This window comes from Pan troglodytes, chromosome 1 (genome assembly GCF_028858775.2).
Source record: "Pan troglodytes isolate AG18354 chromosome 1, NHGRI_mPanTro3-v2.0_pri, whole genome shotgun sequence".
In the NCBI taxonomy this organism is placed as follows: Eukaryota; Metazoa; Chordata; class Mammalia; order Primates; family Hominidae; genus Pan; species Pan troglodytes.
The window spans coordinates 223,535,624-223,548,772 of record NC_072398.2 but is presented as its reverse complement, the minus strand read 5'-3'; the positions used below and the strand labels follow the sequence as shown (position 1 = coordinate 223,548,772).

Below are 13,149 nucleotides of genomic sequence, written 5' to 3'. Positions count from 1 at the left end.
AATATCAGGCACTATCTTTCTCCCCTTATAACCACCAAACACATGCTGCTTCCTGATAGCTCAGTACTTTGCCTCATAAATGTGGAAAACACACTAGAATTCACCTATATAAAGGTACTTTGGAAAAATGTCTTAAGGCAAGTGCAAAAACAAAATCAAATCTAAGTGTCAATTAGTTGCATGCAGGGTGTTAGGAAAAGAATAACAAAACACTACTAGAGAAGATACAAAATAGGCTGGCACTCTAGTGAAGATGGCAATTAGGGGGCTACCAAGGCCATCACTACTTCTACCTAAGGGAGACTTACTTACTTTATATATTTATTTATTTATTTATTTATTTGAGACAGAGTCTTGCTCTGTCACCCAGACTGGAGTGCAGTGGCACAATCTTGGCTCAATGCATCCTCTGCTTCCTGGGGAGGTGATTCTCCTGCCTCAGCCTTCCATGTAGCTGAGATTACAAGCACGCACCACCATGCCCAGCTAATTTTTGTATTTTTAGTAGAGACGGTGTTTCGCTATGTTGGCCAGGCTGGTCTCGAACTCCTGACCTCACTTGATCTCCCTGCCTCCGCCTCCCAAAGTGCTGGGATTACAAGCATGAGCCTTTGCGCCTAGACTAAGGGAGACTTTAGATTTAAGACAGAAGTATGCCAGGAGAGAGGAGGTAGCTTTAAATGAATGACTTCCTCTCATGGTAGGGTTCTCATTTTTCACTTCCTGTTTCCTTCTCCCAACATTCAATTCCAGTTACCAATGTAATATGTCTCACCTGTGAAAATGTAAGACTCCAATGTCACTATACGTAGAATGTTCTAAGCACACGCATTAAAACTGACTCCAATTCTGTTGCTAAGAAACTGCACAAGAAAAGGGTTTTCCATCCTCTTCATTTATAAAATAACCACTCTGTCTATGGGAGAACAAATGCAATCTCTCAAGTCCCCTTGTGCCTTGTTCTCATTTTTTAAATGAACAGAGAAAGATGATAGAGAGTGGCTGAAAGTGTATGCTATCTCCATTTTTTTACATGCCCTTGAAAATGAGATGGAAACATGGCTTCAATAACCCACTGCTCTAGTATTTATTAATCTTTCAAGCTGAAGACTCCCCCCATTACTCCCCTTACTCCCCACTCAAGCAAAAATGAAAAATATACCGTCAAAAGTACTCTTCGATTTAAAAAGATTATCCCAAGCAGCCAGGAGTAATTTAAGGTGTGCTTGTATTCAATGTGGGGTTACTTTCCAGGTCTCTGTATAGCCCTGATGTCTAAACACAGATGTGTGCGCATGCACGCACGCACACACATATACATACACACACGGCCCTAAAGAGCAGCACAAGGTATGCTGGCTTTTATTTTTTTAATCTAAAAGTAGGGCTGGGGATGATGAACTTAAAAAAAGTACTGGTTAAAGACAGTAAGAAAAGAATAATCTTGTTAAACACAAAGAGCAAAATGGGCATACTAACTTCTTTGACCACAGCATAAAGAGGAAGCCTAGAAAGTAGTGAGCCGTGGATGTGAATGGAAAGGTCACAGCTGAATCTGTACATTTATCCCAGAGGCGACTTCTACTGACATGAACTACTGAAATACATTTTTGAAATATCTCTTCCCTTCTAATAAAATGCTTGTCCTATTTCATTTACTAAAGGATTTTAAAAATACATTTCTCTTTAGAGCTTGTTAAACAGTAGAATCTTTCTGCAAACTAATTGACAGAATTGACTGCCTTACACCAACTTTTCTGTGCATATAATTGATTTTTAATTTGCTGTCTCATTTCCGAAAGGACTTGACAATAAACTCCACTCTATCCATACTATTGACTTCTTTAAGCAAGGGTTTGGTTCAAAGGCCGATGGGAATTAACCATAGGAAAAATAGTCCAATTTTATTAATAGTTGGAACTTCAGGCAAATCTCACTTGAATCTACATTTTTCTTTTTTAATATTAAGGGCTAATTCTCACTATAGGTCACATTAAGAATACATAATATGGAGTAATATGTACATACGTGTAATATATCAACATTTCTATTTCTCTTATTTTTCCTACTCTCATATATACAAATTTAGTTCTTCATAAGAAACAGTACCACTGTCATTTAAAACTGGAGGAAGGGTGGTTAGTAGAGAGGAGAACCTACTGTGATTCAATTTAAAATGTACTAAGTACCTACTATGTGATGCAGTAGATACATTGTATCTATATTTTGGGTTAATGGCAAAGGTTCCAAATGAATTGTAAAAATTTTCAAGTTATAATTTCTTTAGAAAGATAATTTCAATGTTCTGACTCAACTCACATGTATGCATACCTGTACACATACGTAAGTTGACAATGACATAAAACCACGTACGTACATAAACAAAGACCAGAAGAGAGCAAGAAGCCAGCAAATGAGACGATGAAGCCAGACACTGTGAGACGACGTGTTAGTGGTGAGGTTTTAAATTCCCTTTAATGATTTTAGGATGTTGTTCTAACAATAAAAAAAACAATCTGCACAAAACCCTAAAAAGAATAAGAAAGTGAAAAGGTTCGTACTAGATGACCTACAAGACTCTCCTATCATCATTTTTGAATGACTACATAAAATGGTCAACAACTCTGGAAATTTTACCATTCCTAAAATAAATATAACTAAGCCTTCCCCTATATTGTGGATGTAAAATTTTAAGACAAAATCACCAAGATTATTAGTATCTGAAATCCACGTAACCATAACTACAAGCTCTGAGAGCCTCTCTCCCTCTTTGTCATTGTCCTCCTTGCTGTTTTCACCTCCACAACCTCCTGCTGCTATTGGATCTTAACGGGGATTTTGCTGTGAATTCCATTTTCCTCAGCTGCCATGCAAACAGTAAATAAAATTCATTGTATTTTTGCCCCACTAAGCAGCCCTGTCTTCTGGCACATTCAGATGCCTAGCTTGAAAAGAGTGAACAATGAAAACAATGTTTTCTCAAGCAGACATTCCAAAAAGGGCATAACAAAGGCATCTGGAGATGCTGCTGGGGAAAGACACCCTGCAAATAGTTGTGTGTATTCTGTGTAAGTAATTCCTTGACCGGCCGCACGGGTTCACTGGATTACAAATATTTAGAAAATTACTTTGCCATCTCATGTCAATTTTGAAAGAAGGATTTTCATTTATATTTATGATAGACTGAGCTTTAAATTGAAGGAAGATTTAGATGTTTTAAAATTTATGAGCTTGTAAATAAATCCATGTACATGGCCAATTAAGGTTTATCACTACCACAGATTAACTATTTTGGATAAAAATTTCAGAGCTTATTTGTATCTAGATTGTTCACCTCAATGTATTACATCAAAATTGATATAAAATATTTAATGGGTAGTGTATTTCAAGATAAAAGCTATAGTTACCCAAGATGAAATAAAAACACCCTGTAGTAACATGGTAAGCAACAGAACCTTCACTTTGTGCAACACCTGGATTGTTGCGGAAAGCGAATTCAACATGAAAATAATTTTAAAAACCAAAACGCAGCTAAGTGGATAGGAAGCAAAGAGTGAGATGCACAGCTCACTGGAGCACCCAATCTTACAATCTTGCAAGTCAAACCAAACTCCACAAGGAAAATGCAGGCCCTGAATTTTAAAAAGAATTCAATTAGCATCCCCAGTATTTCCATAATCAACAGCTGAATGCTAATTAAGAGCACAGCATCAAGCGGCAACGGAATCCCAGTGCAATAAGCACCAACACAACAGCAGCAAATGCTACCTTCAGCTCGCATGCATAAATAAACAGAATTAATAACCACCCAAGCATGGAAGGGTGACTTAATCTGTTTCGATTAGGTGCAGTTCAGCCTGGGGCCTTTATGTTATATTTGAATGTGTTCATCATGTTTAATTAAAAACCTAATAATCTAAGATTTGTTTTGTTTGGGTTTTTTTTTAATGTTTTAATCTCTATTTCCTCCTCTTTATCTTCCTAAGTTCTACCAATCTGGATGACTTCCTGAAAAGGAACAGTATTTTTAGCATAATATATGTGAAATTGGCTAACCATCAATGTAACTCTCAGAGGCAGAAGGCAGCCATTTACTTTGGCTCCACCCTTACCCATACCTTGGTATTTAAAGCTTCACAAACTGACCTAGCATTTCTTCCAAAATGCTTCTCTGATCTAACCAAGTTTACTTAGCCTGAAAGACATGACCCAGGTGTTGCTCACAGACACTCGGCAAAAGCAAAATTAATTTGCAGTATCCGGTACAGAATTTGACAGAAACTGGCATATTTTGGCTTCAGTTCAAGATTTGAAGTGTCTCAGCCCCAAAGCAACTTCAATTAGGAACATCATACATGCACACTGTCAGAGAAATAAACTGAGAGTTTGAGATGAAAGGCCTCCTATTGTGTGATTCTGAGGTCTAAGATCTCCAGAATTCATGATTATCTGAAAGACCTAGGAAAAAGAGGTCAGGTGACAGGAGGAGGAGGAAGAGGAGAAGGAGGAGTAGGAAGAACAAGAAGAAAGAGTTTAATGTGTGAGCTTTTTCCAAAAGTACTTTTATTATTATTATTTTTTTTGGAAACAGAGTCTCGCTCTGTTGCCCAGGCTGGAGTGCAGTGCCATGATCACAGCTCACTGCAGCCTCTAACCCCTGGACTCAAGCGATTCTCCAACCTCAGCCTCCCAAGTAACTGGGACTACAGGCACATGGCACCATGTTCAGCTATTTTATTATGTTTTTAATTTTTTTGTGGAGACAAGGTCTTGCTGTGTTGACCAGGCTCCAAAAGTAAAAATTTTAAGGTTGGTTTCTGAGGCACGTGAAAGTTTTTCTCTTTAATGTGCTGATTCATAACTATTAACTATTAAAAGTTTTAAAATGCTGGATTGAAGACACTCAATTATAGTGAAGAACTTTTTAAAAGGATTACCTTGAACAAAGAGTCATCAATATTCTTCAAGCCTCTCATATGGAGAGAAACTATCTTCATCATTAAATCCTTACCCTTAATAAGTTTACAAACTCGGAGGACAATCAACTCAGAAATAAGACCGCAAGGAATGAAGAGCTGGGGATCAGAAGTCAGCACGAGGAGGCAGAGGATGAACTGCCAAGCGAGTGACGCACAGAGGGGAGACAGTGCGAAGAGGGAGCACTGGCCACGGGATGGGCCAGGAACCGAGCTGAGACTGGAGAACGAGTAGGGTCTGCACTGGCATGAGAGGTTAGTTTCTTCATAGAGTAGCAGGCCTGCCAGGCCCAGGAGGTGCAGAGGCCCAGCCTGTCCGCTGCACAGCAGGGAACTCACACCTTCAGGTGCTTATTTCACCAACCCTCTCACAGAGCAGCTGCTTCAACGTATTCATGTAAAAATGCCAAGGGAAACCTGTTCATCAAGACCGTTGTAGTCAGATCAGACACTGGGTAGTTAGAACAAATTAATATGCCAGCGGCAGCGAAGTTTAGTAATAAGTAGCCAGGCACTGTGGCTTGCCTGTAGTCCCAGCTGCTCAGAGGCTGATGTGGGAGGATCACTTGAGCCCAACAGTTTGAGTCCAGCCCGGGCAACATAGCAAGACCCCCATCTCTTAAAAAATAGTAATGATAATAATAAAAATAATAATTAGAATGTTCCAAGTATACAGAAAACTGGGAGGAAAAAAGGGGGAGGTAGGCCCATGTATTTATGTTAGCTGGAACACATTTGTTTTGCTTATTCCTGTGATTCCTGAGGTGAGAAAATGTAGTAAATTTAACAGAAGGGGGCCACATGAACACAGCAGGTGTTTTTTCACAGCCAAAGCCAGGCGAGGGTAAAGAGGGGACTGCCTTGTTGCCACATAAATCTCTTCAAAGATTTGATTTGGATCCATTCACCAGAAGCTTCCTTCAACCTCTCAATTATTCAGTCAGTCTCTCTTCTTCACTGCTGAGGTTTTCAAAGTGAAGTTTTACTTCCTACACATAAGGGAACCATTTGATCCTGAGGCTCTGCAAGGGCTGGATGGCTGCCAAGACATTTTTCAAACCAAGAAGCAAACATGATAAAAATGACCCCAAATGGATACGGATGTATACAGTTAAGGATCATTATTCCATACTCAAAATATTCACCACTTTGGAGTCCTGTTTTGTTTTTCAAAATAAACCAGGCTCTTTCTGATGTGCAAAACTTCCCTCTCAGCTCACAGCGACAAATCCTCAAGCAGCAGCAATGGGGAGACAATCAACAGCTGCCTGATGTTACAAGCAGGCGCTGCAGGAAAAGGAAAGCAGCTTTCTCTTCAGCAGGAAGAGAGGACTTTGGCTATGTATTTTTAAAATTCCAGAGGGAATGAAAGGTCACAAGAGAAATGAAAGAAGGGAGAGAGGAGAGCCATGGCTAGCGAGGGGCTGGGAGGCATGAGGGAGGAGTGGGGAGGGTGGGAGACACCAAGAAGAGGCAGATAAGTGGGGAAGGAGAGAGGACGCCAAAGGGCATGGAGACTGAAGAGAGCGGAGATGGCCAGGAACTGAGGGAAATGCAGAAGCAGAAGCAGCCATGGATTGCAAGCTGACAAGGCCCTGAGGCCGCCTAGGCCAGGCTGAGAGGACTGAAGACAATCTCACAAAGGGTGGTTAAACGACCACAGTCTATACACTTGTTCCATCCTTTTCATCTCCTTATGTGTTTCTTCCACACAGGCTTTTCGCAGAATTTTAAAACCTTGTCAATCAGATCTCTTATCCACTCCTCACATAAACAGGCTTACAGTAAAAAAACAGTATCACTACGACTTCTCAAAACTGAATTTAACGTTGTCTAAACATTTTTAAATGTTTAAGATGTTTCTTTCTCTTTAATAATCACGTTAAGATTTTTATGGTTTTGTTTGTTTGTTTTAAAACAGCTTCATGAACTCCGTAAGTCTGATAAAGTTAGTCTTAAGGGACTATTCAACAAGCACTCCATTACCAAACCCTAGGGCCATTTCAGTGCATCTCAGCTCCGCCTAGCTTTTCCCATTCCTCAGCCCTTGCCCACCCTCACCCACAGCCATTCTAGGAGCAAATTCTCTTTTCTCTACCTTCAAGGTGCAGCCTGGATCTCGCTGCTTCTTATCACGACCACTGCTGCCACACCACCCAGACACCAGTCCCAGCCTGGTGTGCAGCAACCCCCAGAGACCACCGGACTCAGCGGCCAGAGTGAGCCCCACTGTCGGAGCAAGTCACTCCTCTGTTCAGAAGCTGCTCATGTGGGGCACATCACCATGCCCTGACAGCGGGCCAACAGGTCACACCTGATCTGCTCCCTCTAGGGCACCCCTCCCACCACTCCCCTCCTTGCTGTGTTGCAGAAACATTCCTGCCTACTTCTTGAACATGCCAAGCATGCTTTCACCTTAAGGCCCAGAATTCTCTAATATCCAAAAGGCTGCCTTCCTCACCTTACTAAGGTCTCATCTAAATGTTACTTACCAGGACTTTCCTGATCCTCCCTTAGCTAAGACAGTACCCCACCCAGCTGATTCTCCCTCATTACCCTATTCTGTATCTGCTTCACCACCCCCGGCACATACTCATTTACGAAGGTCTCCCCTCTTAAAACTTAAGACTCCCAAGGAGGGACAACACCTGGCACGCAAGCAGGCACTCAGTAAATATTGCTGAATCAATGAAAGAGCGGGATCAGGAAAGCACATACAATTTCTAAACATTCTTTCTTAGCATATTTTAAAATACAGGAGAGGAACTTGCAATCAATATGTGTATTAGTGCCAGCCTTCATTTAAATTTCATTCGACCTGAAAGGCAAATGTCAAGCGGTAACATTCATACTGAAGACTGCATTTGCAAAAGCACAAGAAATCCGTAAGTCGTTTACAGCAATGCCTTTTACAAGTCACAAGATGGAGATGTAGCTTCATTAAAACTGTCTGCTGGATGGGAATCCATGGGTTTGCAAGGCTGTATCTGTGGGCACATTTCTCTCTCCCCACTTCCTTCAACAGGCCACAGCAATACAATCAGTATGTAAAATCCAGCATATTTATTTCATCAACTCTCTGCTTCCCGCTTGTAATCAATGTCCTTTAAGGAGGTCAGGGGTCTTACAAGCCCTATAAAAACAAGTCACCAAGCCAAGCATGGTGGAGCATGCCTACAGTCCCAGCTACTCAAGAAGCTGGGGCAAGAGGACTGATGGAGCCCAGGAGTTCAAAACCAGCCTGAGCAACATGGCAAAACCCCCTTCTCTAAAATAATTACGATTAAAAAAAAGACAAGTCACCAACCCTACTTTAGGTTATATGTCCACGGGTTTTAACATGCTGTGTCTTTAAATAGGGAGGTATCACAAGCTAGCTTGCACCAAAAACAAGTTCAAATTAACTTTTTTAGGAGTAACTATCAATTTCTCCTTTCTTTCCATGAAAGTTGGACAATCTTTCCCGACATCTATGAAGCCTAATCTTAATAAAATCAAGTCTTTCTGTACAATTAAGGGGCTGAAGGGCCCCATCCTCCTGCCTGGCGCTGCCACGGACAGCCATTCTGCATGACTGAAGCTTCTGCTTTCCCTGAGCAGCAGGGAGGTCACACATTGAGACGCCGGTGGCCCGATGCCCCAGAGCACAAGGCAAATGCTGGTTCCTGCTCACCACTTCGTCCTCGGTCCAGCACTTCTCGATGAGCTTGGGCACAGGCTTCTTCACCAGGCGCTGCAGGGCTTTGCCAGCATCGTAACCGCTTTCATGCAGCTAAAACAACAACAATTATAGTTAGCTAACTGCACCAAATAACAGACAGGACACAATCAATCCAAGGCAAGCTCCTCATTGACTATCTCCCACAGAAGAGTCAGGAAAGGGGCACTGAGACTCCATCATTTCAGTAGGCGCAGGAATTTGTTCTCATCCAAGACCACCCTATCCCAACCCCTATTCTACTCACTCTGGGAGAGGGAGGCAGGCAAGGCAGAAAATATTTTGGCAAAGATAGGAATAGGATTCCCCTATATTCCCATAAAGCAAACATTTAGGGAATGTTTGGCCCCACCCAGTGCTCAGGACATTCCATGCAATCATTATCTTACTTAATCCTATGGGGAAAGTATTCTCTCATTTAATCTACGGTTTAGGAGCTATCATCGCCCTACTTCACAGATGAGGAAACTGAGGCACAGAAAGATCAAGTAAAGGTGTTCACCACACTGAGCCAGCAGGTGATGAAGCCAAGACTCCAACCCAGCCAGGAGGACCCCTACTCTTGCCTCATTCTCCGCAAAGCAGCGTAAAGTCACACTAGATTATGTTCTTTCTTTTTAGCACTTCTTAAGTTTTTTGACTGTGCTAATTTCACACAAAAACAAAATATTTAAAGTGGCTAAAATTTAAGAGCTTTTTAAAGAAAGTAAGTCTGTAATAGTATGCTAGTTTTTCAGTACATATGAATAAAGATGCAGGTTTATCTACATATTCCCTTTAGGACCAGACTTGTTTCTTGTCAAAGCTAATCAACTTTTCTCACCCTGCGTCTTTTCAACCCTGTGTAATGTCTGGCACCATGGACACCTTCCCACCTCGCAAAGATGCTCCAGACACTCCAAGTTTCTGAGTTCCAACTTGCAGATAATGTAGAGAAACAGCAGGTACAAAGATCCTCCTGCTCTATCTACCTCCCCATACTGTGGCTGTCACTCAGAATTCTCATTGGAAATCCACCTTTCCTGTACACATCTAGTCTTCTTACACAAAGATTGGCTTTGTCTAAGACTTGCATCTCCAGTGCTGAACACAGTCCATAGTATAAGGTAATACTCCGGAAAAACTTGCTAACTTCCTAAATAAAATACTAGGTTCTGGGACACAGCAGTAAACAACACAGAGATCCCCGTTCTCATGGAGTGGATGTTCTGATCTTTTCACTCATGCTTCAATCTCTTATTTTAACAATGAGCCAGCATTTGCCGAACATTCAGGACAAGTAAAGCTGAACATTCAAGACATGTAAAGAATAAACCTTAATAAGTCACAGTCCTTATTTCCAGGAAACTTACAAATTGGTACAGATACAAAACATACAAAATGACAAGATCAAGTAGGTTGTAATAATTACTCTTGCTTAGGTTTAGGCAAAGACCTATGGAATCACAAGAGGAGACAGCCATGTGTTTCCTCTTTCTAACAGAAGACTCAGGAGGACATGCAGATGCCTTCCTGGCAACTGCTGGAGCCCCTGGGCTGGGCACACAGTAAGCTGGCAGTGGTAAATATTTGTTGAATGAAATCAATAAATAAATGCTGAAACACACACTGCAAGTCTCTCTTCCAAACATTTAACTGCTAACGAAAGGAATATCACAAACATTCATTTTCTTTTATTTTTTTCTTTTTTTTTTGAGACGGAGTCTTGCTCTGTTGCCCAGGCTGGAGTGCAGTGGTGCGATCACGGCTCACTGCAAGCTCTGCCTCCCGGGTTCACGCCATTCTCCTGCCTCAGCTTCCTGAGTAGCTGGGATTACAGGCGCCTGCCACCACGCCCGGCTTATTTTTTGTATTTTTAATAGAGATGGGGTTTCACCGTGTTAACCAGAATGGTCTCGATCTCTTGACCTCGTGATCCACCCGCCTCGGCCTCCCAAAGTATTGGGATAACAGGCATGAGCCACCGCACCCGGCCCAAACATCCATTTTCAATGCTCACTCAGCAAAACAGAAAGTATTAAAAATTTGAATTTCCAGAGCATTCTCACAGTTTAGAGGACACTAATTTATTTTAAATCAAGACTGGGAAGTCCAGGTTGTACATTAGCTATAACAATAAATCAACTATCTTAAAACAAAACACCTACAACAATGATCAATACTGGATCCCACTTGGGAGTGGTGGCGCAATGAATAAATATTAACTTATTTATTTTTATTATTATTTATCATTAGATTCATATTTATTATTACCATTAGACTCTTTTAAAAATAAAATACTATTATGATTTGCAAATGTTTGAAAACTATCCAACCTAGGCTTCTTTCAGACGTATAAAAAGATCTGAAATAAAGTCAGATTCTCATACTTTGCCTAATATCCAGAACAAGCAGACATTTGTCAAGTTCTATAATACAATGGGGATTTATAATCACAGGTCAACGTGGATTGGAACTGAATAAAAGGAAGAATTACATGCCTATTTAATGCAAAAAGCACACATTTTAGTAATAATTTGAAATCAAATGAAGTTGATCAAATCATAAATTTTTAATGAAAAGCTCATGGCAAAATTAACAACTTTTATAAGAGGTAATTATACTGTATGGGGTAATTATAAGAAAAGTATGAGGCTAGGCACAGTGGCTCACACCTGTAAGCCCAACACTTTGGGAGGCTGAGGTAGGAAGATTGAGTTCAGGAATTCAAGACTAACCTGGGCAACACAGTGAGACCTCATCTCTACTAAAAATTTAAGAAATTAGCTGGGCGTGGTGGCATGTGCCTATAGTCCCAGCTGCAGTCCCAGCTACTCAGGAGGCTGAGGTGAAAGGACAGCTTGAGCCTGGGAGGTTAAGGCTGCAGTAGCCTTGATCACACCACTGCACTACAAGTCCGGGTGACAGAGTGAAACCCTGCCTCCAATAAAAAAAAAAAAAAAGAAAGAAAGAAAAAAAGAAAAAAGGGTAAGTAGGAAAAACTATGGACTTTGGAGTCAAACTGCCTGGATTCCAACTCTAGCTCTACTATTTACTAGGTATGCGACCTTGAGAGAGTTACTTATCATTTTTGTGCCTTAATTTTGACATCTTTAAAAATGGATAAAATAATAACATCAACCTCTTAGCGACATGTGAGGATAATATTAGAAAATATATGTTAGCTACATCTTTTAAAAAGAAAAAAAAATCGGCCTCAAGTTTGATCAGCTTTCCAGATTACAGAGTAGTCTTCTCAGAAACAAAAAATTTTGTTAAGCTATAAACAAAAACCACTTATGTGTCACATAAAATTACCCATGTTAAATGAGATTTGATTAAAACTCTGGTATCACATACAGGAAAAAATTTGAATTTTAAAATCTTGGCTGGGCGCAGTGGCTCACGCCTGTAATCCTAGCACTCTGGGAGGCTGAGGTTGGTGGATCATGAAGTCAGGTGTTCAAGACCAGCCTGGCCAACAGGGTGAAACCGCATCCCTACTAAAAAACTACAAAAATTAGGCAGGCACAGTGGCAGGGGCCTATAATCCCAGCTATTCGGGAGGCTGAGGCAGGCAGGAGAATCGCTTGAACCCAGGCGGCAGAGGTTGCAGTGAGCCGAGATCGTGCCACTGCACTCCAGCCTGAGAGACAGAGTGAGACCCCGTCTCAAAAAAATAATAATAGTAATAAGAAAAATAAAATCTTATGTGCCTGCTACCAGGAAATTGCTCGTAAGAACATAAAGCCCACTCCAAAAGCAAACTGCTGAGTGGATGAAGTTCAATCAAATATCATTAATCCCTGTGGCATTCCGGCCTTTTGGTGAACCAAGAAGAGTTTTAAACTATAGCTGGAAGAGATGCTTCCACTGAAGTGTTGAACATCTCGTTGTGGTTGTTCTGTTTGTTAGAGAGCATGGCTGCAGCCTACACAATGCCCCTCAGCTGAATTTCTAGTGATGAGCTTAATGGGGAAAGAGGCACTCCTCTGAACAAGTCCTGGCATTCCTACTTCCTTCACAAAACTTTATTTCAGATGGCAGTTTCTCCTGAAGAAGCTATTCCAGTGACACGGTAACTCGAGCTTCCTTCCCTACTCTGTTCTCTATATAATGGTGGATTCTCTCCTTTTGTTTGACCTGTTGTCTGGCTGGCCTCTTAAAATATCCCTATTCCTCAAAAAAATAGTCCCTATTCCTGAATTTCCCATGATACCAGTAAGTATTGAGAGTCCCTACCCGTCCTCACCCCTACACAAAGACACATCTGAGAAGTAAAAAGTGTGGGATTATTTACCCAAAGTGATAAATTTTTTTCTTTCTTTCTTTCTTTTTTTTTTTTTTTTTTGGAGATGGAGTCTCACTCTGTTGCCCAGGCTGGAGTGCAGTGGCATGATCTTGACTCACTGCAACCTCCGCCTCCCAGTTCAAGCGATTCTCCTGCCTCAGCCTCCTGAGTAGCTGGGACTACAA

At 41.2% G+C, this 13,149-nt stretch overlaps 1 protein-coding gene across 13 annotated transcripts in view; it reads right to left on the bottom strand.

The window, feature by feature from the left end:
* RERE (arginine-glutamic acid dipeptide repeats) overlaps nt 1-13,149 on the bottom strand; it is a 464,385-nt gene that overhangs the window by 104,106 nt on the left and 347,130 nt on the right. For all 13 annotated transcript variants that reach the window (XM_001159509.7, XM_009447680.5, XM_054662477.2 and 10 more), the window contains one exon: nt 8,650-8,748. In XM_001159509.7, the coding sequence (XP_001159509.2) occupies nt 8,650-8,748 (99 nt within the window). The remainder of the gene's footprint in view (nt 1-8,649; nt 8,749-13,149) is intronic.